The sequence below is a fragment of the Astatotilapia calliptera genome, chromosome 3, assembly GCF_900246225.1.
Source record: "Astatotilapia calliptera chromosome 3, fAstCal1.2, whole genome shotgun sequence".
In the NCBI taxonomy this organism is placed as follows: Eukaryota; Metazoa; Chordata; class Actinopteri; order Cichliformes; family Cichlidae; genus Astatotilapia; species Astatotilapia calliptera.
The window spans coordinates 9,721,755-9,743,709 of record NC_039304.1 but is presented as its reverse complement, the minus strand read 5'-3'; the positions used below and the strand labels follow the sequence as shown (position 1 = coordinate 9,743,709).

The 21,955-nt window shown below is 42.7% G+C and overlaps 2 protein-coding genes and 1 long non-coding RNA gene across 4 annotated transcripts in view; 1 reads left to right on the top strand and 2 right to left on the bottom strand.

The window, feature by feature from the left end:
- Positions 1-1,755: 1,755 nt before the first annotated feature.
- Positions 1,756-7,804, bottom strand: tmem88b (transmembrane protein 88 b). Its single transcript, XM_026161662.1, has 3 exons — positions 7,155-7,804; positions 4,436-4,846; positions 1,756-2,604 (listed from the first exon to the last, which is right to left on the bottom strand). The coding sequence occupies exons 2-3, from the start codon at positions 4,838-4,840 to the stop codon at positions 2,320-2,322; spliced, it is 690 nt and encodes a 229-aa protein (XP_026017447.1). The 5' UTR covers positions 4,841-4,846; positions 7,155-7,804; the 3' UTR covers positions 1,756-2,319.
- LOC113018564 (uncharacterized) lies at positions 2,497-4,501 on the top strand. Of its 2 annotated transcripts, XR_003271816.1 has the most exons (4): positions 2,497-2,560; positions 2,680-2,802; positions 3,625-3,734; positions 4,441-4,501. It is a non-coding gene; the product is annotated as an uncharacterized LOC113018564 (long non-coding RNA). The 2 variants fall into 2 exon arrangements; XR_003271815.1 differs by lacking the exon at positions 2,497-2,560 and having other exon boundaries at positions 2,612-2,802.
- Positions 7,805-14,202: 6,398 nt separating the features above from the next.
- kdm6ba (lysine (K)-specific demethylase 6B, a) overlaps positions 14,203-21,955 on the bottom strand; it is a 107,467-nt gene continuing 99,714 nt past the window's right edge. The window contains exons 16-28 of the mRNA XM_026161650.1: positions 19,423-21,951; positions 19,140-19,266; positions 18,782-18,887; positions 18,447-18,652; positions 17,926-18,026; positions 17,763-17,831; positions 17,518-17,666; positions 17,297-17,411; positions 17,011-17,198; positions 16,760-16,901; positions 16,449-16,575; positions 15,972-16,142; positions 14,203-15,842 (exon numbers count right to left, since the gene is read on the bottom strand). Coding sequence (XP_026017435.1) covers positions 15,825-15,842; positions 15,972-16,142; positions 16,449-16,575; positions 16,760-16,901; positions 17,011-17,198; positions 17,297-17,411; positions 17,518-17,666; positions 17,763-17,831; positions 17,926-18,026; positions 18,447-18,652; positions 18,782-18,887; positions 19,140-19,266; positions 19,423-21,951 — 4,048 coding nt within the window. The 3' untranslated portion in view covers positions 14,203-15,824. The remainder of the gene's footprint in view (positions 15,843-15,971; positions 16,143-16,448; positions 16,576-16,759; positions 16,902-17,010; positions 17,199-17,296; positions 17,412-17,517; positions 17,667-17,762; positions 17,832-17,925; positions 18,027-18,446; positions 18,653-18,781; positions 18,888-19,139; positions 19,267-19,422; positions 21,952-21,955) is intronic.

Genomic DNA, 21,955 nt, shown 5'->3' with positions numbered 1-21,955 from the left:
CTGGATTTACAACATGACTTGCTAATGTCGCCAACATCAGTTGTAGCCACTGAAAAGACTAGAAATGGGCGTAATACATTAGATGTCGGCTAGCGCGCGGCTAACATTTACCACAAAGAAAAAGGCTTAAATGCGCTATCGTGTAATTTCCGCTAAATCCAGAGTCGATAAATTAGCGTAAACATAAAAGAAATGCCAGTTTCCATAAAAAAACAGCGGGCTTCTTCGCTGTTCCGCTGCGTGTTGTTGTTTTGGTGACGCAACTTCCGTCGAGCAGACGATTGGTCGTCTACAGTGGGAGCCGACGCTCCTATTGGCCCGAGTCTACAGTGTCTACGCTCACCGTAGACTCCGGGCCAATGAAAAGACGTAACCGTCTACAGTCAGCGTAGACTTTGCCCACATGCCTGGAGGTTGCTGTTTTAATAAGTGTTTGCTGAAAAACAACAAATACAAAGTATGGATAACACAAGGAACAAATCCACCTGAAAGGTCTGCAAAAAGGATTTGCACCTTTTCACAGGGGGCACTTTGCGTAAGCCCTAGTACATAATTTTCCAGTGTGTGTACATTACACATGCTAATTTTTTCAAATAATTGTTTTGCTATGATGATTGAAATGCACTGAGTATGATACAATATGGCAGCGTTATTATAGCCGTTATGGCGAGGTGATGTATGAAAGGCTGTGAAATTAGCTAACATTACTTAGCAGTAACAGTAATGTGACTTCACTCAAGTGAAAGCTTTAAACGTTAGCCCGATACTTAACTAGCCAACATAAGGCTTTCTGATTAAAGACTAAAAGCAAACTTATCGCCAAGTAAATAGGATACTGTTTATATTTTTGTTTATGACTGGCATTAACACGGTGCCTTTGGAAACACCTTAAGGGGCAATCATGGTAATAAGAGGGACTGATCCATATGTGCATAAAGAATTGACAGTTTTTGTGCTACCGAAGTTCCCGGCTTTCATTCAAAATCTGTTTATCGTGAGCACCTACACATTAAACAACTTAAACATTGTAATGGCTTCAAGCTCGCGCTGAGGCCTGTGTGGCACTATCAGCCACTGTGACAGTAAACAAATTTATGTTTTTGTATATCAATATTTCATACTTTAAGGCTGCCTGTTTATTTAACGGAGATGAAAAAAATACATTACAATTGTACCTAAAAATATCAAAGATGATAGATTAAATAAATAGATTTTAGGTAGATGCTTGTGCATTCTTAAAGTCTTATATGTTGATTTGAACTGAGTGTGTCATCTGTTCAAAGCCTCCCAGTCAGTGCTGTTCTCCATGCCTGTCTTACTGTACACGGTGCACAAACACTTTAAAGTTGATCATTTAGGACTTCAACAATAATATTACAGGAATGTAGTAAAACAAAAAAAAAACATCTGTCTCCTACTTTTTGTGTCACGTAGGAAAGAAGCATCAATATCTGGTGAGAAGACTTATTAGTTTGGCCTTGCTGTGTATTATTTTGGTTTGATTTTGATGTTTGGTGCAGTTTTCTTGTTTTGTTTTCAACAGGAGATTTGATTTGAACACATTTGTACATCTTAATTTTTAAGTGAGATGTGCCTTTTGAGTTTCGACACTATATGCATATAAGGCAGCCTTTTCCTTTTGCAGTATTTTTGTGTGGTGTGTTTTTCTCTTTTTAGTGAAAGGGGAACAAAGGACATTTAAACTGCTTTTGAACTCTGTAAACTCGCGCTAATAAAACGGCAGACCACACCAGCTAACTCTCGTAGCTTTATTTATTCAAAAAAAGGAAACAAAACATGCAAGAGAATGCAGTTACAGTTTGCAACAGCTAAAAAGAAAACTACACTAGACATATAAATGTTTCTCATTATAACATAAATGTGACAGGATACAGCTGTGAAGTGTCAGTACAACCTTTGTGGGATTTGATGTTTTTCAGATGTTCAGCTTCCTCTCAATCACTTAAAAACACATAAAAATAAACCAGACCATCATGTAAGTGTCTTTTTGTCTCGGCTGTAATTTATTGACTTGAACAGGCTCTCTTATTGAGACCGTGTTATTTAACAAAGTGGAATTTGCATTTGTTTTAGTTTCATTTGAAGTATACACGCTTTGTATGGATTCATTTTTTTCCATAATGCTGAGGCAATATTGTAACTAGAAAGTTACAAGATAATTATAGTTCACATATCTCAATTTTCCTGACATCTGCTGCCTTTTCTTAACCCCTCTTTTTTTGTTCGTGCCCCTTTACTTAATCTAAAGGTCTTTTCTCACCCCATTTTCTTTTCCCCTTTACCAAGCCCACAGTCATCTCACACCCAGACCTTCCCCTTTCCACCGCCATCAGCAGCATCTCGACCCCCGCAGCAGCCCGTGCCCAGGCCACGATGCTGGGTGGCCGGGAGGTTCTTGTACACGGCCCGGCTGTATGGAATGAAACACAGGCCCAGCTGGAGGTGTCGGGCCAGACGACAGTATGCAGCCAGCGCCAGGACTAGCAGAGGGGTGACCAAGAGGAAGCCCACCACCAGCAAAGCCACACAGCCTCCATCGGTCAGTAGGTCTGAGCAGTAGGGTGTAGTTCCATGGGGGCGCACCTGCAGACCACATGGCAAACTTTAGTGTTTTCAGTCAGTCATCATTTTAAACCTTTATTTTGCAACTTTACCCAGGATGATACATTTTTTAAGAAGGCTCCGCTCCCACATAGTCGCACACACGAAAACCTTGGCTGATCTGCCGGCCGCCATCACAATCCAGAGGATGACGTGGTGTATGCGGTATGTGTGTATGAGGTGAGGACAGACACCAGTTGGTAGTCTGAGATATAACACTCTCATTCTCTCGCACACACATAAACATATGCATGTCTGAGAAAAATTAATGGAACTAAAAAGACGTTGGTTGAAGCTACTGTGAGCTGGATTGATGCTCTATGTCAAAGTATGTGCAATAGCACAGTGGGAGTGGAAGGAAAGGTGATGGGTTCAAGATATGAATGTGGAAGAGGAGGAGAGGCGGTATGTCTGAATTATCCCTATAAGCCTGTGAAGTGAACATATGAATGCACGAGCAAAGTGCAGGCTGCAAGAAAGTAAGAATGACATGGAAAACACTAAACTCAAACCTCTGTCAACCTTTGTCTGTAGAGTTGCAAAAAGGGCAAAGCAAGGCAAGAGTTGTGCACCAGAATCCACTGGAATTTGAAATAAGGTCTTCTATATTGTTCTTTTAAATGATTAAAGTCGTGCAGTCTTAAAGCCGTATAGCTGATTTAATCTTACTTTTAAAATAAAAACAACGAACATTCTGCATAAAAATATAATATAGTGCGAGTTAACGGAGGAAGCGTTTAGAATAGGAGTCGTAGAAGATAAGACTCGGACAAGTATGCCCGTGTTTGTTTTAAAATCGTGAGAGCTCCTGAATGCCTCCAGATCTGAGGCAGGGTGTACTGGGAAAGGAATGCACTTGTTTCTTTTTTGCAAAAAGTTGTATATATTGCATGTGTGGTTGTGTTTTCTTAAATACTTGGATCCAACTTACTTTCTTTATATGTTTTTTTTCTTTGGCCCTTTTTATTTCTCCCGAATTTTCTCCTTTCTTCACCCTCCCAGATCCTGGTTAATCCTTTTCTAAGCTGGTGTCACATGAGGTCTTACTGTGAGAGAACATGAGAGAATCCTGGTCCCTCTGGTTATTAAGGAGGCCTACACAAGTGCCATTGGTATGTGTGAAAGCCTCTGATCCACCATGACTTTTTGGTTTAGTCCAGGTGATGCTTCTGCATACGATGTTAAGTGAGCAGCTTGGTTTTAGCTGTATGTGCTTTTCAAAAATATTGTTTCCTCACATGCAATTCTGTGTATTAACCGTTTATTTAGTTTTTAATATTTATGTTTTTCCAATATTATGCTTTCACAATCATATGTTAAAAAGTGTATTTTAATCCCTAAAGCAGACATTCTTTAAAGGTTTGTGCTCTAATGCCTATCCTACTCCTGGCCACTTGCCCTGTCCAGTTGTTTCTCCTCAACATCTAAAAGAATCTGAGACTTATCAGATTATAAAACCTCTCATCGATGATAAAAGCCAAAGCACTCCCTAAGCCCCAAGCACAACTATTTCAAACTTGTGGATAAAAGTTACAAGATTAGGACTTGTAGATATTTCATAAAAAGATTGATGCAATCATCTCCACTCAGCATCTCTCCTTACATACTCCGGTGGTTTCAAATGTCTGCGATGCATGATTTTTGAGAGCAAATAGCTCTATGAATTATTATGAAATGCGTCGGAGGATGCATGCAGATGTGCTAATCGAGTTTAAATTGCGCCTGAATGCCGCGGTGCAGAAGAAGAACACAAAGAGTTCACACAGTTTTCACACGTTCCCGTTCATTCGCTCCCCGTTTTCCTTTCTCTTACTGTAGAGTGACAGAGGAAGCCAAACACAACCATGACGATGGCTGGTGTCAGGATGATCCCGAACACCAGTCCAGCGAGGCACGCGTTGATTGCGGCGATCAGCACGTTCTGAGCGGTGACCAGCACCGAGCAGGCCCAGCAGTCGAGAGATCCCCGCAGCTCCAGAGGAGCCTCGCTTCCCCCGCCGCCACTCTCAGCTGCAGAATAAGGAGGAGGCACAACCACACGTGAAGGTGTTTCTCTCCCTCCACCCACAGCCGCGGTGGATGCCAGGGAGTTGGAATGGTGAAGATGCTGCTGCTGGTGGTGGTTGGTGTGGTGATGGTGGTGGTGAGGTGGCAGTTCCTCAGACAAGTCCAAGGCCTGATGGTGTGCCCCCCTCTCGAGAGTACCGGCCATACTCATAACGAACTGTGTGAAGAAAAAGAAATCGGAACTTGGTCTGAATCAACATCAAGGATGAGGAGATTGTGCACATCATTGCAGGTGTTTTGAAGGTGTTGTATGTGTGGCCAATGTGTTGGTGGTTGGAGACTGTGTGAGCAGTCAGGTGTCAAAGTGACAAAAACCACTGAGTTAGTGGTTGTGGGTTCACTAAGAGGTTACATGCTTTTTCTGTCAGGAAGCTAGGGAGCCTTGTGTGATGCCATCTGTGAGGTGATGATTATCAGCGAGCTGATTGGCCAAAAGGAAAAGGCCCCATAATTGTTATATCGTTAGCTTCATAGCATAAGTGCCTAAGTCATTTGACTAAGTCAAATGACTTAGGCACTTATGCTATGAAGCTAACGATATGTAGTTTGTGAAGTGGAGAGATCAAGGCTAACTCGCATGAAAGTTTGTACATGTGGGTGTTGTTTGCACATGTAACTGTGGCTATGTGGTGTTGTGTGTTGTGCCTCTGCAAGTACCGATGCTACTAAAGAAAAAGGTTTAACTCCTCAGGCTAGTTGTTGATCACAGATATATCTTGTACTAGTAAAACAGTCCACCGTTACAAATCGAACCCTTAGAATTTTCACTGTAGCTCAGTGAAGCACCAGCTCAATAATACCCATGACTTTGTTACTACAACGAATTATTCCCTTACTTTGTGTTAAAATAATGGGAAGAGATCAATAAAGGAACGACAGTTTAAAAGGAGTTGGTCACAGGTTTGGATATATTACTGTAGGTCTTCACCTTATAATATAAAGTGCTTTTGGTTGACTTGTATATAAATTGTGTTGAAGTGAATTGAATAATTCTCCCAACACAAAATGTAATAACAATATGGAACGACATAAAAACGATGCGGTTTACTAATGTAAATATGTTGGGGTAATGTTATGTTCAACCTATCTGTCTTTTAGAACAATAATCTAGCATATTCACAATATTGCAGGGGACAGGGTTAAATATTTTAAATATTTTGGTTAATTAAAACAAAAAAACCTTAAAATTATCCATCCATCCATTTTCCCGCAATATTATTAATGGCCAAGGTGCCATTATTGCAAGATGTTAGGCATTTTATGGAAATCAAATGTTTCATAAAGTGTATAGAGTCATTTAACTTTTGTAAATAATGGCCTCGTGAGCATGAAATATTAAGAATAAGTTATGGCAATTTTATATAACAAAAAATCGGGTTGATATTTAAGAGATCTTACACCAGGACGTTGCATTCTTTTTGCGCTAGGGCAGATTTTATGGGGTACGCAGCTGCGTCTGCTGCAGGATATCCTCACTTCTCTGAGGTCAGGAGACAGCGATGACCATGTTGGAGAGAGGACGTGAGAGTACCACGGCTGTGCAAGCTGCCAGAAAAAGCTTCAGTGCCGGAAAAATCCCAGCAGGAAAGACCTACTCAACCTGTCATCCTTTTATTTTTAAAAGCGTTGCCACACACTGATAGGAAGGCCATCTTTTCTTTGACTTGAACGAGTCACAGATTCATATTTATGCCGTACGGGAATGCTGTGTGGACAAAAATTGAGCACATTAGAATCTGTCCTGTGCAGGAACCAGTGGAGGACTATGCCTGTGCTGGCGGTGGTGTGATGTGTGTAATGAGTGGTTCATTGTGATGGCAAGATGGAAGTTGCGTGCACAACAGCAGCTTTTTGTACAAACAAAAACGGGTGAGGCCGTTTAATCGTGTAAAGTCAGAAAGGTCAGGTAAGATGGCCGTGTGTGCACGCTGTGCGCACTTAAAGCTCAAGTCGAACAAAAAGTAACCTTCAAAATATATCGGCTAACGTTGGACTCACTGGATCTCAGCAGGTACAGCAGATCCGGGCCTTTCGCGATGCTGTCCTGGGTGCGTTAGTGTAAATTTTTCCACGCCTGTGTCCCATTGTTATCCCAAGTGTTTTTGTAAGGTGGAAGGTCATAGAGGAAGGACTGGCAGGAAAGTGTGTATGCGCACATGCGTGTGTGTGTGTGAGGTGACTCATTGTGCAGCTTATGGGAAATGGGAAATACATTTAAGGACTCCGCCCATTTTACTCACTGCTCTTACTTTTCGTGGAGTAACGTGTTGTGTCGTAACTGTTTTTTCTTTCTTTTCTATTATCTGGAACAAAATAGCTGCAATAATACTTGTTTGTCTCTTATACTCATTACGTTCTGTTGAACATCACTCAATAGATGTAAACAGTGTTTTAGCTTCAGTGTAGTAACTTATATCTCAGCTGTTCAGTGTTAATATGATTTCATGGTTTGAGGTCGTACTCACGTTGTGCTGTGGGGCCCGGTGGACCTCTTGCTGTTCCTCCTCCAGATTTTTGCTGCTTTTCTCACTTCTTCTGCAGAAGACTTGTGACCAGTCTGTCAGCCACACTCGTGCACTCCCTGCACACTTTAATGAAGCTCTTTCGTTCTGCTTTTATTCCTTCAGCTGTTCTTTTCCAGTTCTCCAGAGTGAAGTTAAAACAGGCTTTGAGATCTTCTTGGAGGTTCCCCTTTGAAGCCTTATCTCTTTAGGTGATAAATTGGTGTCCTGCAGCTTTGCTTTTGGTTTCCGTCAGATATCCTGAGATGTCAGTGGAAAAGATTGCGTCCTAAATCTTCTGTCGTCTTCTCCAATCCACCGATCAAATTGTTGCTGTGGACGAAGTGGTGCAGAGATGATGGTGGAAATAACCGAAGCTTCCAGTTGCTGTGGTCTTTGTCTTCGGTATGTCAAACTTCTGTCTCTGCCCTCCTCTTTTTACCCCCCATCTGATTGAGTCCAGAATGCTGTATCTCCCCTCCTCCTGCACTCCCTGCATCCATCCCACTTTCTCCCCACCCATCAAACTTATCAAACCCCCCCCTGCTTTTCTCCTGCAACTCCTCTCACTGCACACATTCCACCTCTCTTATCCAGGACATGCTACACCCCTTCACCCTCTCCCTGTTGCAATGGGGGCTGGGTGTTGTGTGTTAGGGGTCAGAATGAGGCGGCTGACCTGATAAGTTGAGGTGCAGGAAAGCAGAAAAAAGGGGGGGAAGGGCAGTAGAGGCAGACTTGGTTTGTCTTAAAGGTGGAGGTACCACGGAGCCGAGCACATTCTTTTTATCATGTTTATTTGTATTACAGAGTCCAAAAACTGCTTTAGAAAATGTTAACCAGTGATTTAAACGTACAGGATGATAAACTCAGCTGGAGTTGATAAGAGGCAGATGATGCCATCTGACACTTAGAGTTTCATACACAGCTCTCTTAAGGTGTCAACGCAGCATTTCAGTCAGGTTGACTTTGATGTGGCTGCTGCAGTGCCCAGTCTGGGCCAAGCTTTAGCTGTCAGACAGATGGTCTCACGTTGACTCTAGAATACTTTATATACAGAGGAGTTCATGGTTGACTCAGTGACTGTGAGATGCCCAGGTCCTGTGGATGCAAAACAAGCCCCCATCATCACCCCTCCACCTCCGTGCTTGACAGTTGGTGTGAGGCGTTTGTGCTGAAATGCTGACTTTCAATCCTTTTAAAAGGCGTTTTTGGTTACGTTGTTATTATAAATCATGAAGGTGTGATTTGGACCTCTGTGGGTCTTAGAGGTAGTCTGTGACACCAGTGTGAGTCCACGATAGCGCCCTCTTTGTGCTACATGCACAGAGAATCACTACGTTTAGTGAGAGCTGATCTAGATCTAGATTTAGCTTGACCATGTGTGTGTGTGTCTGTGTTTATATGTCTTTGTGGGGATCAAAAATTGGAAGTTTACTACACTTGTGGGGACCAACAGCCCTTATGGGGACCAAACTCTCGGTCCCGGAAAGTTTGAAGGCATTTTTGAGACTCAAAATGTGGTTTTAGTGTCAGGGATACAATTAGGTTATGGTTAGGTTTGGTCTGAGGGTTAGGATTAGGGTTAGGGAGTCATTGTTGATGGTTAGGGTAAGCGGCTAGTCAATTAGATGTCCCCACAAAGATATAAAAACATATGTGTGTGTCGTTTTTAGTGCAGTAATGTTTAATACATGTTTTTTGTTGCGTAGTTCATGCCCCTGTTCCTTAAATATACTGACTACACTGATCCGCTACATTTTACATGGTGCAGTGTTACAACATAGTTCAGTTTTCTCTGTAAAATAAAAACAAATACCGAAGTTGCATTTATGTTTAGTAGGTCTTCATAGAAATGAGTTTTAGATTAGCTAAAAAGATTTTTAAGTAGAGGAAACACTGATTTGACCTGCGCTGTCCGCTTAAAACACATTGTCTTTAAATACTGCGTCACGTTGTTGCTCTTAACACATCCTGTTGTCAGGGCTCGACAAAGCTGTCTGCAGCTTTGAAGACCTGATCAATATCCAGCAATAGTTCTGTCTATGCTGTTGGGTTCAAATCAGCCAGGTACCTGATAAAGTATAAAATTAAAGAATTTAAGCACTAATAGATTTAATATAAATATAGATGGTTCGTGGGGTTTTTTTGTGTAATCAGTTTGAAGTCACATGTATAGCTTTTGTCCTTAGATAACAGAAATAATAGCTAAAGATTATTAAAAAGTAAAATTACACACTTATATTATGACAAATGTTTTTTCTAAATGCTAAAAACACCCTCTATGGTATAAAACTCCCGTGCGCAGTGACAGAACGTTGGCAGGTCACCATGTCCTCGGGTTAAGCTAGAGGCCATGGGGCCAGCAGGAGGACAGGCTGAAGGAAATCCTGCTTGAAAACACACAGGAAGACCACCTCCGTCTGTCTATCTGTCCACCCCGCTGCAGTCAGGTGGCGATAAGAGAGCCAACGCTCTCGTCTCAGCCAAGAAAAAAATACTTCAGCTATGCAATCACTACCAAGCGGCGTAATCAGGACGATCAAACTTTGATGTTTGTTTACGCTGCTCTTACTGAGCATGAGAGCAAAGGCTGTGAAGTAACTATTTCATCTGTAATGTCGAGATCATACAAAAAACAACCAAGATCTGAAGTAGGGACATTTCTACTGTAGCATAAAGGCTTATACGTTTCTGCTACATTAAGCAGAAAGGTCACCTCTAGTTCTACATACCACGTATAGCTGTCCCATTGATGTCTTCAGATTTATTGGGTAACTGGGGATAATAAAGAGGCCAAAGAAGGGCTTTAAGTAAATAAACAGTGCAAGCTCAAAGCAGAGGAAAAGGGCTGGAAAATCAGGATCAGACAACACTAATTATTTTGCTTATGCTCTGATCTTTTATCATTTCACTGATTACAGCCTTTGTGGGTCTCTTGGGATGTTGCCGTCTTACCTCACTGCTTTCTATTAGTGTAATCTCCCATTCTTCATGTTTCTTGCAACATCTTACATCTGTTTATTATCGGACTGCTGCTACTGCTGCTCATCACACTAAACCTGAGGTGTGACTTTGACCAGAATAAATCACCATCTGAACAGATAGATTCTTATAAACCACGTAGCTTATGCGTCTCACCAGGACTTGTCTGACTAGAAGTTACTTGAAGCATTGATATACTACCTTTTTGCACTAGTGCTCATTGGTGGCTGTGGTGGTGTAAACAAAGAGCAATCTAAAGCAAACTTGAATGCGTTCTCTGTGTGACTTGTTGTCGTATAATCTGTGAGGAAAACCTGGCAGGTCTGTTATTGCTTTGTGCTGTTTCCTGCTCTGCTATCTCTTAGGTTTTTCTGCTTGTGCAATCTCCTTCCTTAGTTTATCCTGGGTTCTGATGTCCAACTGGAAACTTTTAGATTACTCTAGCCGTATTTTTTCACACGCTTGTCTAACAATAGCAAGCCCGAGGTGAGGACGTGAATAACAAAGCTGCGCCAAACATATGTCACAGCCAAAGGATATGACTGTTTTTAAATGGTTTGAAGGAGGGTTGTGACATATTTTAGAGCGGTGAGGTGGCTGAATGTGTGCTATAAATAAGAAGAGAGGCGCAAGAAGATGGTTAGCGCAGACGGATCATCAGAGAGGTTCAAGCTGTTGTATTCAGAGGTGCAGCTAATGAATACTTTGAAACAAGCTGGACACAGCTAACACAAAAAAGTGTGTCTTGCTCCTCCATGTGTGCGCTCACATTAATGAAGGCTTTGACAGGATTTATGTGGCGATTGATTTTTCGGCAAATTGTGTCACAGAGAGCTCTGTGTTTCAAATCAAATATAGAAAAGGTAATATATTTTTATTTTTTTTTTTTTGAGGTAATAAATATGTTTCAGTGGATTTTTTGACCAGTGTTGATACAAAGTAGCAAACCTAAAAGCCTGGCGATACATGATGAGTATCATGACAGTGGCCCAATTTTCCAAACTGTGTTAGCTGCAGGTCCAGCAGTGTAGAACCGACTAACTAGGATCTATAAGATATACTTTAATGCATCAACAACACATTCCCAAGTTTGTGCTGCTATAACTTCACTGCGCAGCTTCCTTCAGTGGTATTATTGAGAAACATTTGCATTCGAGCACTCGATTATTATAAGAATTAACAACAAGTGGTGCTTAGAGTGGAATAAATAAATAAATACAGTTCAAAAACAATTAATGGAAGACTTGGAAAACAATTGAGATCTCAGTGGGGTAAAAAAAAAATCATGCTGAATATCTGTTCTGATATGGACCGAATAATGAGTTAGGTGTCAGGTTTCGGAAAGCAGGAACCAAACATAGGACCTTCTGAGTTGGCGACAGTGATATCACATAGTTTGATGGAAATGGCTTGTCATGTCTTTTATCCTGTCTTCCTTCTCTCACCCCAACCGGTCGCAGCAGATGGCCCCGCCCCTCCCTGAGCCTGGTTCTGCCGGAGGTTTCTTCCTGTTAAAAGGGAGTTTTTCCTTCCCACTCTCGCCAAAGTGCTTGCTCATAGGGGGTCATGTGATTTTTTTGTCCATGTATGTGTTATTGTAGGGTCTACCTTACAATATAAAGCACCTTGAGGCGACTGTTGTTGTGACTTGTTGCTGTATAAATAAAATTAACTTGCATTGAATTGAACTGAAATGTAAATGATCAAGCTACAGAAGGCTGAATTTAAAGACACCCAACAATCTCTGTCGGGTCAGTTCATTCTGCAGAAATTTCATCACAGCAACTCAAAATAATACTCAGTAGTTTGAATGTAATGCATCCTCCAGGAACTGCCTGCATGCTCTTGTCACATGAGCCCAGATATTGTCGTGCACTAGGAGAAACCCAGGACCCACTGCACCAGCATAGGGTCTGACCAATCTCTCCAAGGATTTCATCCTGATACCTAATGGCAGTCAGGGAGCTGTTGCCCCCGTTGCCCAGCCTGTAAAGGTCTGTGACATGCCTCTCCAGATCATCACTCACCCACCACACAACTGGTCATACTGAACGATGTTACAGGCAGCATAATGTTTCCCATGGGTTCTCCAGACCCTTTCACGTCTGTCACATGTGCTCATGGTAAAAATGCTCTCATCTCTGAAATACACAGAGCTCCAGTGGTGGACCTGCCAATTCTGGTATTCTCTGGAATATGTGACAGTGAGCACAGGCCCCACTAATTCAATTCAATTCAATTTTATTTATATAGCAACAAGTCACAACAACAGTCGCCTCAAGGCGCTTTATATTGTACAGTAGATCGTACAATAATAGATACAGAGAAAAACCCAACACTCATATGACCCCCTATGAGCAAGCACTTTGGCGACAGTGGGAAGGAAAAACTCCCTTTTAACAGGAAGAAACCTCCGGCAGAACCAGGCTCAGGGAGGGGCGGGGCCACCTGCTGTGACTGGTTGGGGTGAGAGAAGGAAAACAGGATAAAGACATGCTGTGGAAGAGAGACAGAGGTTAATAACAGATATGAATCAATGCAGAGAGGTCTGTTAATACATAGTGAGTGAGAAAGGTGACTGGAAAGGAAAAACTCAATGCATCATGGGAATCCTCCAGCAGCCTACGTCTATTGCAGCATAACTAAGGGAGGATTCAGGGTCACCTGGTCCAGCCCTAACTATATGCTTTAGCAAAAAGGAAAGTTTTAAGCCTAATCTTGAAAGTAGAGATAGTGTCTGTCTCCCGAATCCAAACTGGAAGCTGGTTCCAAAGAAGAGGGGCCTGAAAACTGAAGGCTCTCCCTCCCATCCTACTTTTAAATACTCTAGGAACAACAAGTAGGCCTGCAGAGCGAGAGCGAAGCGCTCTAATAGGGTGATATGGTACTACAAGGTCATTAAGATAAGATGGGGCCTGATTATTTAAGACCTTGTATGTGAGGAGCAGGATTTTGAATTCAATTCTGGATTTAACAGGAAGCCAATGAAGGGAAGCCAAAACAGGAGAAATATGCTCTCTCTTTCTAGTCCCTGTCAGGACTCTTGCTGCAGCATTTTGGATTAGCTGAAGGCTTTTCAAGGGGTTTTTAGGACATCCTGATAATAATGAATTACAGTCGTCCAGCCTGGAAGTAATAAATGCATGAACTAGTTTTTCAGCGTCACTCTGAGACAGGATATTTCTAATTTTAGAGATGTTGCACAAATGGAAGAAAGCAGTCTTACATATTTGTCAGAGCCTCAGGCCACTCTCATGAAGTCTGTTTTTGATTGTTTGGTCATAGACATTTACACCAGTGGCCTGTTGGCGTTATTATGTACTTCTTTGCAGTGCTCATCCTGTTCCTCCTTGTACAAAGGAGCAGATACCAGTTCTGCTGATGCGTTAAAGACCTTCTATAGCCCCGTCCAGCTCTGCTAGAGTAACTAGCTGTCTCCTGGAGTCTCCTCCATGCTCTTTAGATGGTGCTGTGAGACACAGCAAACTTTCTTGTAATGGCACGCATTGATGTACCATCCTGGATGCATTAAACCTGTGCAACCTCTGTAGGGTCCAGATATCACCTCATGCGACCAGTGGTGACACTGACACTAGCCAAATGAGGGTTGTGTCATTGTCGCCCCTCTAGTGGACCTGAGGTTAATTTCATCTCAACAGCAAAGCAGCTGAAACTGATTAACAACCTCATTAACTGACTGCTGCTTAACTCACCAGATCAATATCCCAAAAGTTTAATTCAAAAGTGTTTCTTTCAATTTTTTGGAAAAGTGTATTAGACAGGAGCAGTTGAACATCTCGTCTGTTTTGGACAAACTCTTTAACGCTGTCAAAGCAACTTATCATTTATACTGATTGTATGTGGATAAATTTTGGATTGCAGAAAGCACATCTGAACCTAAATGAATGGGTTCATCCTTTGACCGTTCTCCACTTCTACATCAAGTTTTATAAAATGCGTCTCGAGCGTGTAGGAAAGACGCCGGTGTCAGATGACAGGTGAACAAATTCAGACAAACTGTGCTCAGTCTGAATTTATCAAAAAGCGTTTATTAATAGTCATAGTAATGTCACAAATTCACAAGTGTTTAAGACATGTCTGGCTCAGTTTGGTGTGTATGTCTGCAAGTATGTCTGTGTGGATTCTCTAAACAGTGCAGTTATAAACGAATGACCACAAAGAGAAGGAAAGTGTAAGATAATATTGCAACAGGAAAAATAGAATTCTCATTTTAAGAAGACAAAAAAAAGAAAAATTGTTCAGAGAGAACATTTAGCACCATCTATCCCGTTAGCATATTCAACAGATATCATAAAATCATTAAAATCTCATCTAAAAGCCCCCTACATATTAAAAAAGAATTACCATTTCTCAAAAACACTTTGGAAAAAAAGTCATTCTGTTCCTTTTTAAATAAGCGTACAAACACAGCATTCCATTAGTCATCTTCTCTACGTGAGCAGTGTGCCTATTGTCTACAGGAAAGGTGGTGTTATATTAAAGATAAAGATATAATTTAATATATATCATGAGAGAAAAGACAGGAGGCGAGAGGCGAGCACCAGAGAAACAGTAGCCTCCACTCCGTCGGACACAGCCTCCATGTTTTAGTTCTTACAGAGCAAACAGTCACCATAAAACAAAGGGAATAAAACATAGCAAAATTGTACAACCCTATCAGAAAAGGGAGAACGCCAATATCCAATAAATAGAGGAAACATTTTAAATTAAATGTACAATGCCAAAAAAAAAAAAAAAAGTTCAGGAAATACGAAGTCTGCATATTGGAACAAACAAAACACACACCAGAGGACAATGACTTTTTCTTTTTTTTTTAAAGAGAGCGGTCATACACAGAGTGAAGAAATGAACAAGACCTGACAACCTGTGACAACTGAATATTAATCTCCAGAGAAAACAAAAGCTAGAACTCATAGAAACAAAATTTACAACACATTCAAACTTTTTAAAAAAGTAAAGTTAAAAAAAAAAAAAACACAAGAGCCCCTCCCCCAACCCCCCGCAAAAAACAACCAAAGTTGCTATAACCCGTATCTTTTGAAGCATTCCAAACAATTTTTAAATTCTTAATGCTTTTAGAAAAATGTTCATAACTCTATTAGTATTTTTCCATTTTCTCTTTTCTAAATACAAGGCCAATGTGGTATATATCTAGGCGGATCTAGTTTAGAAAAAAAACAAAACAACAATAAATTATTTTTTAAAAAGACAGCACCCCACGAGAAATTTCAAAACAGCATGTACAAATTTCAATATTCAAGAGAAGAGAAGAGTTCTTTCCGGTACTGACAGAAACACGCCGTTGAAACCATCAGCTACCCTCCACAGTTTGTTCAATGACAGCACCAACTGCCCCCGTTAACCACCACAGAGTCCAGGGGTTCTCGTTGAAAGCACCATCTGAGAGTAAACTGGTATCTTATTGGCGGCTTGGTTTTTTTTTTTCTCTTTGTAAACAAGTAAGGAGTAAACGTATTCAACTGGCTATTCGGCAAGTAGTAGCAGTAGTCGCAAGAATCATGCTAAACAATAATGAATGGGTGAGTTGAAAACCAAAGTGAAACTGTCTTTGTCCTGCCTCGCAGGAGTTTTGGTTTATGGCTGAGGAGACGTACGTGGGGAGCTCTGTCATCGGGAGGAGGAGGCCTGGAAAGACGAGACGTAGAAACAAAGATTAAAAATAGATCTATTACTGACAAATTTAAAAAGTCAAAGTCTTTGATCGAGTTATTTCATGAAAGAACTGCGATTACGCACTAAAAAGTCAAGTCTCACCAGGGTGAAGGAATCGTATACGTTCATGAGCTCCTCTATGCGGTACTGCTCCAGCACAACTACGTTGGTCAGGCTCGGGTTGCGGTGGCGTGCGCAGTCCTCGCAGTGAACCACGTACGACTTCCTGCTGTTGTTCTCACTCGTCACAAACAACAAATTGAACACCTCCACCTGCGACAGGAAAGAACAGCAGAGGGGTCAAACTTTGATGAGTTGATCAGTCGTCTGGTAGAAACTTCAGGAGCCATCTTTCAAATCTACAGCTTCAGAGTTTGATGATACTAAAAAGTCTTATTTTTCCTAGCTTGTAAGCTTACTGGTAAAGATAAGACAGTAAACTCAGTCGCCATTCTATGTGCCCTAACAAACTCGCTCTAACACCCCTAAAAAAGGTCTGTAGATGATGAAGATGAAGATAACTACCGAAGCCACAAAGCAACGAAAGTCTGTTTAAGTTTGTGTTTGACGGTTACTCACATCGCACTCGTTGCAGTAGTAGGCAGGCTCGTCTTTGACTCGACTCTGATAGGAAATCTTTTTGCCTTCAGCCACCAGCTGGTCACGCAGGATCTGGATGTGCTTCATGGACTGCATCAGGCAGTGTCTGACAGGAAGGCAGAGACCCACATTTGCAATCAATATCAATATTCACGGGCAGTTTTTCTGTGGATCGCCACTTTAAAAATCATTGCAATATTTTCTGCTTTCGCTAAAACAGATTTTTAATTTGTGCTGCTGTGGATTTACCTACCAAGTGCCTAAACTGATAAAAAACCAGCTGTACTCACTTGATCATCTTGTAGGTGTCTGGGTCACTGATCTTCAGAGTGCGGGCCACATTCCAGGACACATGAATCATGGGGACAATGGACTTCACCTTCTTCACTTCGTTCCACTCAAACCTCTCGAGCGCCAGCTGATACTGGTAGCCTGTAAATATACATGAAACAATATTGAAAAATACAAGAAATGCTACATAAAAAAAAAAAAAAAAAGTTGAATGAATATGCATTTGGCCACTAGATGGTGCCCTTCTTACCATTCAAGGGTCCAACATTCCAGGCAATATTGTTGCACCAGCCCACAGCCTGAACCCAGTGAACAGTACCAGCATTTATCCACACCAAGTCTCCAGGCCGCTGGATGAAGCGGTAGACTGGGATGTTGGCGTTGTAAAGGTCCTCCAGTACTGGCCACCAGGACCCTGTCAGGTAGTCCACTCCGTGCCTGAGGACATTAAAGGCAGACATGTAGAAGGTGTCCAACTGTAAACCAGCCTCACCACAACACTCCTGCACATCCACTGTTACTCTGCAGCTACTCACTTCTCACAGAAGTCACTGATGGCCTGCCAGTAGTTCTCATGGACACAGAACCACTCGCAGTCTCCAGGGCCAATATTGATGTTCACTGAACAAAAGTTGTTGTTCTCCTGGTGACCTGTCAAATAAGCACACACAACATTGTATGTTTTTGCTAATAGTGATTGAAGCTCCATCACACCTTCATTTAGATAGTAAGCTGTGTTGCCTATAGTTTCCTTCACCTGGTGTTCGGCTCCCTGGGACCTTCATGTAGAGCTGGACGCTGTTCATGCCTAAGATGGTGTGTCCGACATGGGTCAGCATGTTTCCGCTGGATGACACGCGCATAAATGCTGGAAGCTTCTGCAGCTCCTGAAGCTGAGGCTTCCACCTGAGCAGAGAGACAAAAGATTGTAATGCCGTCCTCTTAGGTAATGGGCAATTATTAGCTGCACAAAGACACAAAGAGTTGTTTTAGGCTACTCACCTCTTGGGATCAGAGAGATCAATGTTGGTGCCAAATTTAATGATTTTCCCAACTGGTTTCTGCTCACCACTGAAGAAGATATTGAAGCTTTAGTACAAGTGACAAAACCCTGATGCGCCTCCAAAAAAGCTGGGTTAAAAGTTTTATAGAAAATTACACTTACTTGCAAGTTTCTTTAGAGCTGTCTTTGTTGGGAGTCTCAGAACTGCTGGGTGGCTTCTTCTCATCGTCTTCATCCTCCTCTTCATCACTGCCTTTCTCCTCCTGAAAAGACAGACAAGTTAACTCTTGCTGTATTGTTAAACCTTTCTGGGATCATATTCCAAGCTGTTGTTTCAAACATGCTCTTAACAGCTCAGGAAAAAAAGAAAGAATATGAGCTCCTTCAACTTCAGCTCAAAATGAAAGAATTATTCTTTATCTATTAGATGCTTCCACAGTTATTGGAACTGAAGTTTGAACTGGGCCTGGCTAAAGCCACTGCTTTATTAATGTTATATTTTATGCTTACATTCAATTATATCGAGGGCTGTAATTAGCATATATTGGTTATGGTCACAGAGAAAACATGTATCCACACTGACATGGACTTATTTTTTGCTCCACCACCTATTTGAATCTTTAGGATTACTATATAAAGCTAACAATCTTAATTTCTGTAAATAGCACTGGATCAAAAAATACCTGGAGAGACTCCTGGAAGCTGGAGGCCTGGTACTGGGCGTACTTGGCGATGGTGGTGTGGGAGCGGCTGCTCTCGCAGGGCCACGTCTGGCCCGTGCCACTAGGGTCCCAGTTCTCGTCGGCAGGTTGCTGCACTTGAGTCCTCACCTCCACCATCTGATCTGCATTGGCTTCCACCAGGGATTTTGTTGAAAAGAGCCCCAGGTCTGAAAAGGTCATGGGAAAATTAGGTACAAGTTTTCCAAATCATGTTTCTCTTCTTCATAAAATTTGGGAGAGTCTACTTGCACGTTGTTTCATTATATTTGTTTACACATAAGCCACTGTAAACTTACTGAGTCGCAAAGATCCAGCTAGTCCTCGGATGACAGTAACAGGATTCTTGGCGTCAGTACAGAACTGCAGGAGGACAGGGGAGAAGGCGTCCCTTTTGCTTTCCAACTGCAAAGAAGAACATTACCGCGTTACAAAATCTCTTTTTATGCATAATTAAATCACAGGTATCGCTCGGTAGCGTGAGTATTGTTGGTGTGTTGTCTATAGATCTCGTGTTGTTTTAAACAGTTTATATTTAAGTGATAAAACACTGAAATTCCTGAGTTTCCTGTTGCTGTTTTGTATGTTGGGAAAACCCATGTGAAGCCACCACAGAATTTGTGTTCAATAGGTTTGTGTTAGAAACATAGAACGTACATAGATGCTGGGTGTAGGAGGGTTGAGTTTCTCCCTGGGAATTGGTTCCTCTTTGCTTATGATGGGTTTCACAGAGAAGGCTGGCAGTAAGTAGGATTCTTTAAACTTCCCTTTGAGTCTGGCTGCCCTACAACAGGAAAAAAAAGGCAAAGGTTGACAGATGCTAACATGAAGGCACCAATCGTTTCTCTAACAGTTCATTCCAAAACGGTTACGTGTTAATTTAGCTTCATTTGAATACTTGTGAGACATTACATGAAATCAATTTTTAATTTGCACTTACTTGCAGGATCGGATAATCTCACTTGCAGTGTTCTTGATGCTGATGTCCTTCAGCGGAATCCTTTTTTCCTCCACCTCTGAGGCAATGAACGTCTCCCTGTCGCCGCTCTCCACTTTGATCAGCCGAATCTTGAGCTCTTTTGGTGGTCCATCTGACAACGCCTTCAATTTCATTAAATCCGTAGAACCTAACGAAGACCCAGATTCGCCTTTTTTGTGCTCAGAAGATCTTTCTCCCGTCCATTCTCTACGCTCGCCTTCGCTTGTGGAGCTGGTACTGGATGCTTCCTTGCATTTCCTTTTTTCAGTTTCATAGAGACCAAAGGTTTTCTCTGAGCCCTCCCTTCTCTGGAGATTGAGATCACTTAGGATTCTGCGATCTTTCTCTTTATGGCTCTTGCCATCTTTGTGCCGCTTGTGGCTGGAACTGGAATGGGTGGATGAAGAAGAATCTTTCTTGTCTCTATGCTTTTTCTTTTCTTTTCTATCTTCATGCTTTCTGCTGCTGCTATGACCGTGCTTTCTCTTCTTTTCTTTGTCCCTCTGTCTGTCTCTGCTTCTGCCTTTCTCTCTGTGTTCCCTTACTTTCTCGGGTTTGTGTCTGTTCCCCATTTGACCTTGGCTGTCATGTTTTTTGTAGGAGCTCTTGTAATGGAGTGACTGTCGGCTAAGCATGACCTCACAGCTCTTGCCCAACTCTGCCAAAGAAGATTCAGAGATGGTTGTCAACTCTTGCTCCTCCTTCATCACCCTGATAGGCTTTATCGTAGGAATGCTTTTCTTTTTAATAAAGGTGAAGCTTTCCTCTGAGTCCCCTTCATCTGTCCAGACATCCGAGTCCTCTAATTTCAGCTTCTTATCTTCCAGTAGAGAACGAGGAGAGGACTTCATGGGTGGGAGAGCAGGACTGAATGGTGGGTTTGTTGAGTCTGATGTGGGAGAACTGCTTTGCTGCTGGCAGCAGATATCCGGGCCCAGTGACAGCGAAGAGGAATACTTGACCCCAACCAGAGCTGATGGAGGAGGTCTCCCAAAAGGCCCGCCACGGTAGGCATACTTCTGGCTCTCTAGGACAGTTGCTAGAGACTTGAACATGCTATTAACACCCGTCTGATGAAGGTGGGGTCTTTGGGGTGGCGGAGAACAAGATGGGGCCTCGGAATCCTCTTCATCTTCATCCTCATCAGCGTCACTTTTAATCTGTTCAGGGAGACCATAAAGTTTAGCCAAGTCACTGTGACGGTAATTGGTGTTCCCTATTCCCACTGGCATGTGCACGGGCTGTTTAGGATTATTTGGAGAAGGTTTAAGATAGTCCTCGTCGTCCTCGTTGAGAGAAGATGTTCGGCTGCAAGGTGATGCCAGAGAGCCTTGGCGGCTGAGCACAGGAGGACTGGCGTTGGATCGGTCTTCATGACTGGGCTGATGTTTGGTCGCCGGAACCAAGTCTGGGGCGCAAAGATAGTTCTTGTTGGGCTCAGCACTGGGAGAAAAGGTGCCAATGAGACCTGTGGGCCCATTCTTTTCACTGTTATACATCTCCTCTTCCTTTTTGATGGATTCGTCCAGCATGGCCATAATGTTAGCCAGACCGTCGGGAAGCAGCGTGGACTCAGAGGACTCCTCCTCAAACTGAGCGCTGTCAGAGTCAGCGATTTCCAAACCACCTCTGGTCAGCTGCTTGTTGAGGATTCCCCCGGTGGAGGTGGAGGACAGAGGTGGGAGGTTTTCTCTAGAAAAGGCGTGATACAGTTTCGGCGGCTCTCTTAGTGCCACCGTGGGGAGAGAGTGTTGGCTGCTGTCTCTCTCCCTGGCTGGGTCTTTGGATTGGCTGGGTGCAGTTTGCATCGCCGGGGGCTTGTTGGGGTACACCGGCTGGTTCATCCCTGAGGTATTGTTTGTTGAAGAAGGACTGAATGTCATTCCGCCATTGGTACTCCACATCTCCCTCTGCCTTTGCTTTTCTCTGGCATAGTCTGTCTGAGGTGTAAGAGGAGGAGGCCGCAGCCTTTCGACATGAGCGGCAATAGCGGCAACGGCGGGTGTCTGGCCTGATTGGCAGGGGAGCACACCACCACGGCTTAGCCAGGGGTATGGAGGAGAAGCCTGAGCACTGGGTGGAGATGGACCTGAAGGAGATGCAGTGACAGAAGAGAGGGGAGGAGGTGGGGGCACCGTGGAGGTGTTTTCACAGAGTAGCCTTTCTAGATTTTCGATAGCAGCCTGCTCTTTTCCTTTTGCGCTGCACAGTTTGTCGTCTCTGTTTCTCTCCATCCTTTTTTTCTCTTCCTCTTTCCTCACTAGCTCTTTTTGTTTTTTCTTTTCTTCCTCCTCCCATTCCAGCTGTCTTTTCTTTCTCTCCTGCTCGTGCCTTTCTGCTTCCCTCCTCCTTTTCTCCTCCTCCTGCTGCTTCTCCCACTCTCTCCTTTTCCTTTCCTCTTCTTGCTTCTCCCACTCTCTCCTCTTCCTTTCCTTCTCCCATTCTCTCCTTTTCCTCTCCTCTTCTTGCTTCTCCCACTCTCTCTTCTTCCTCT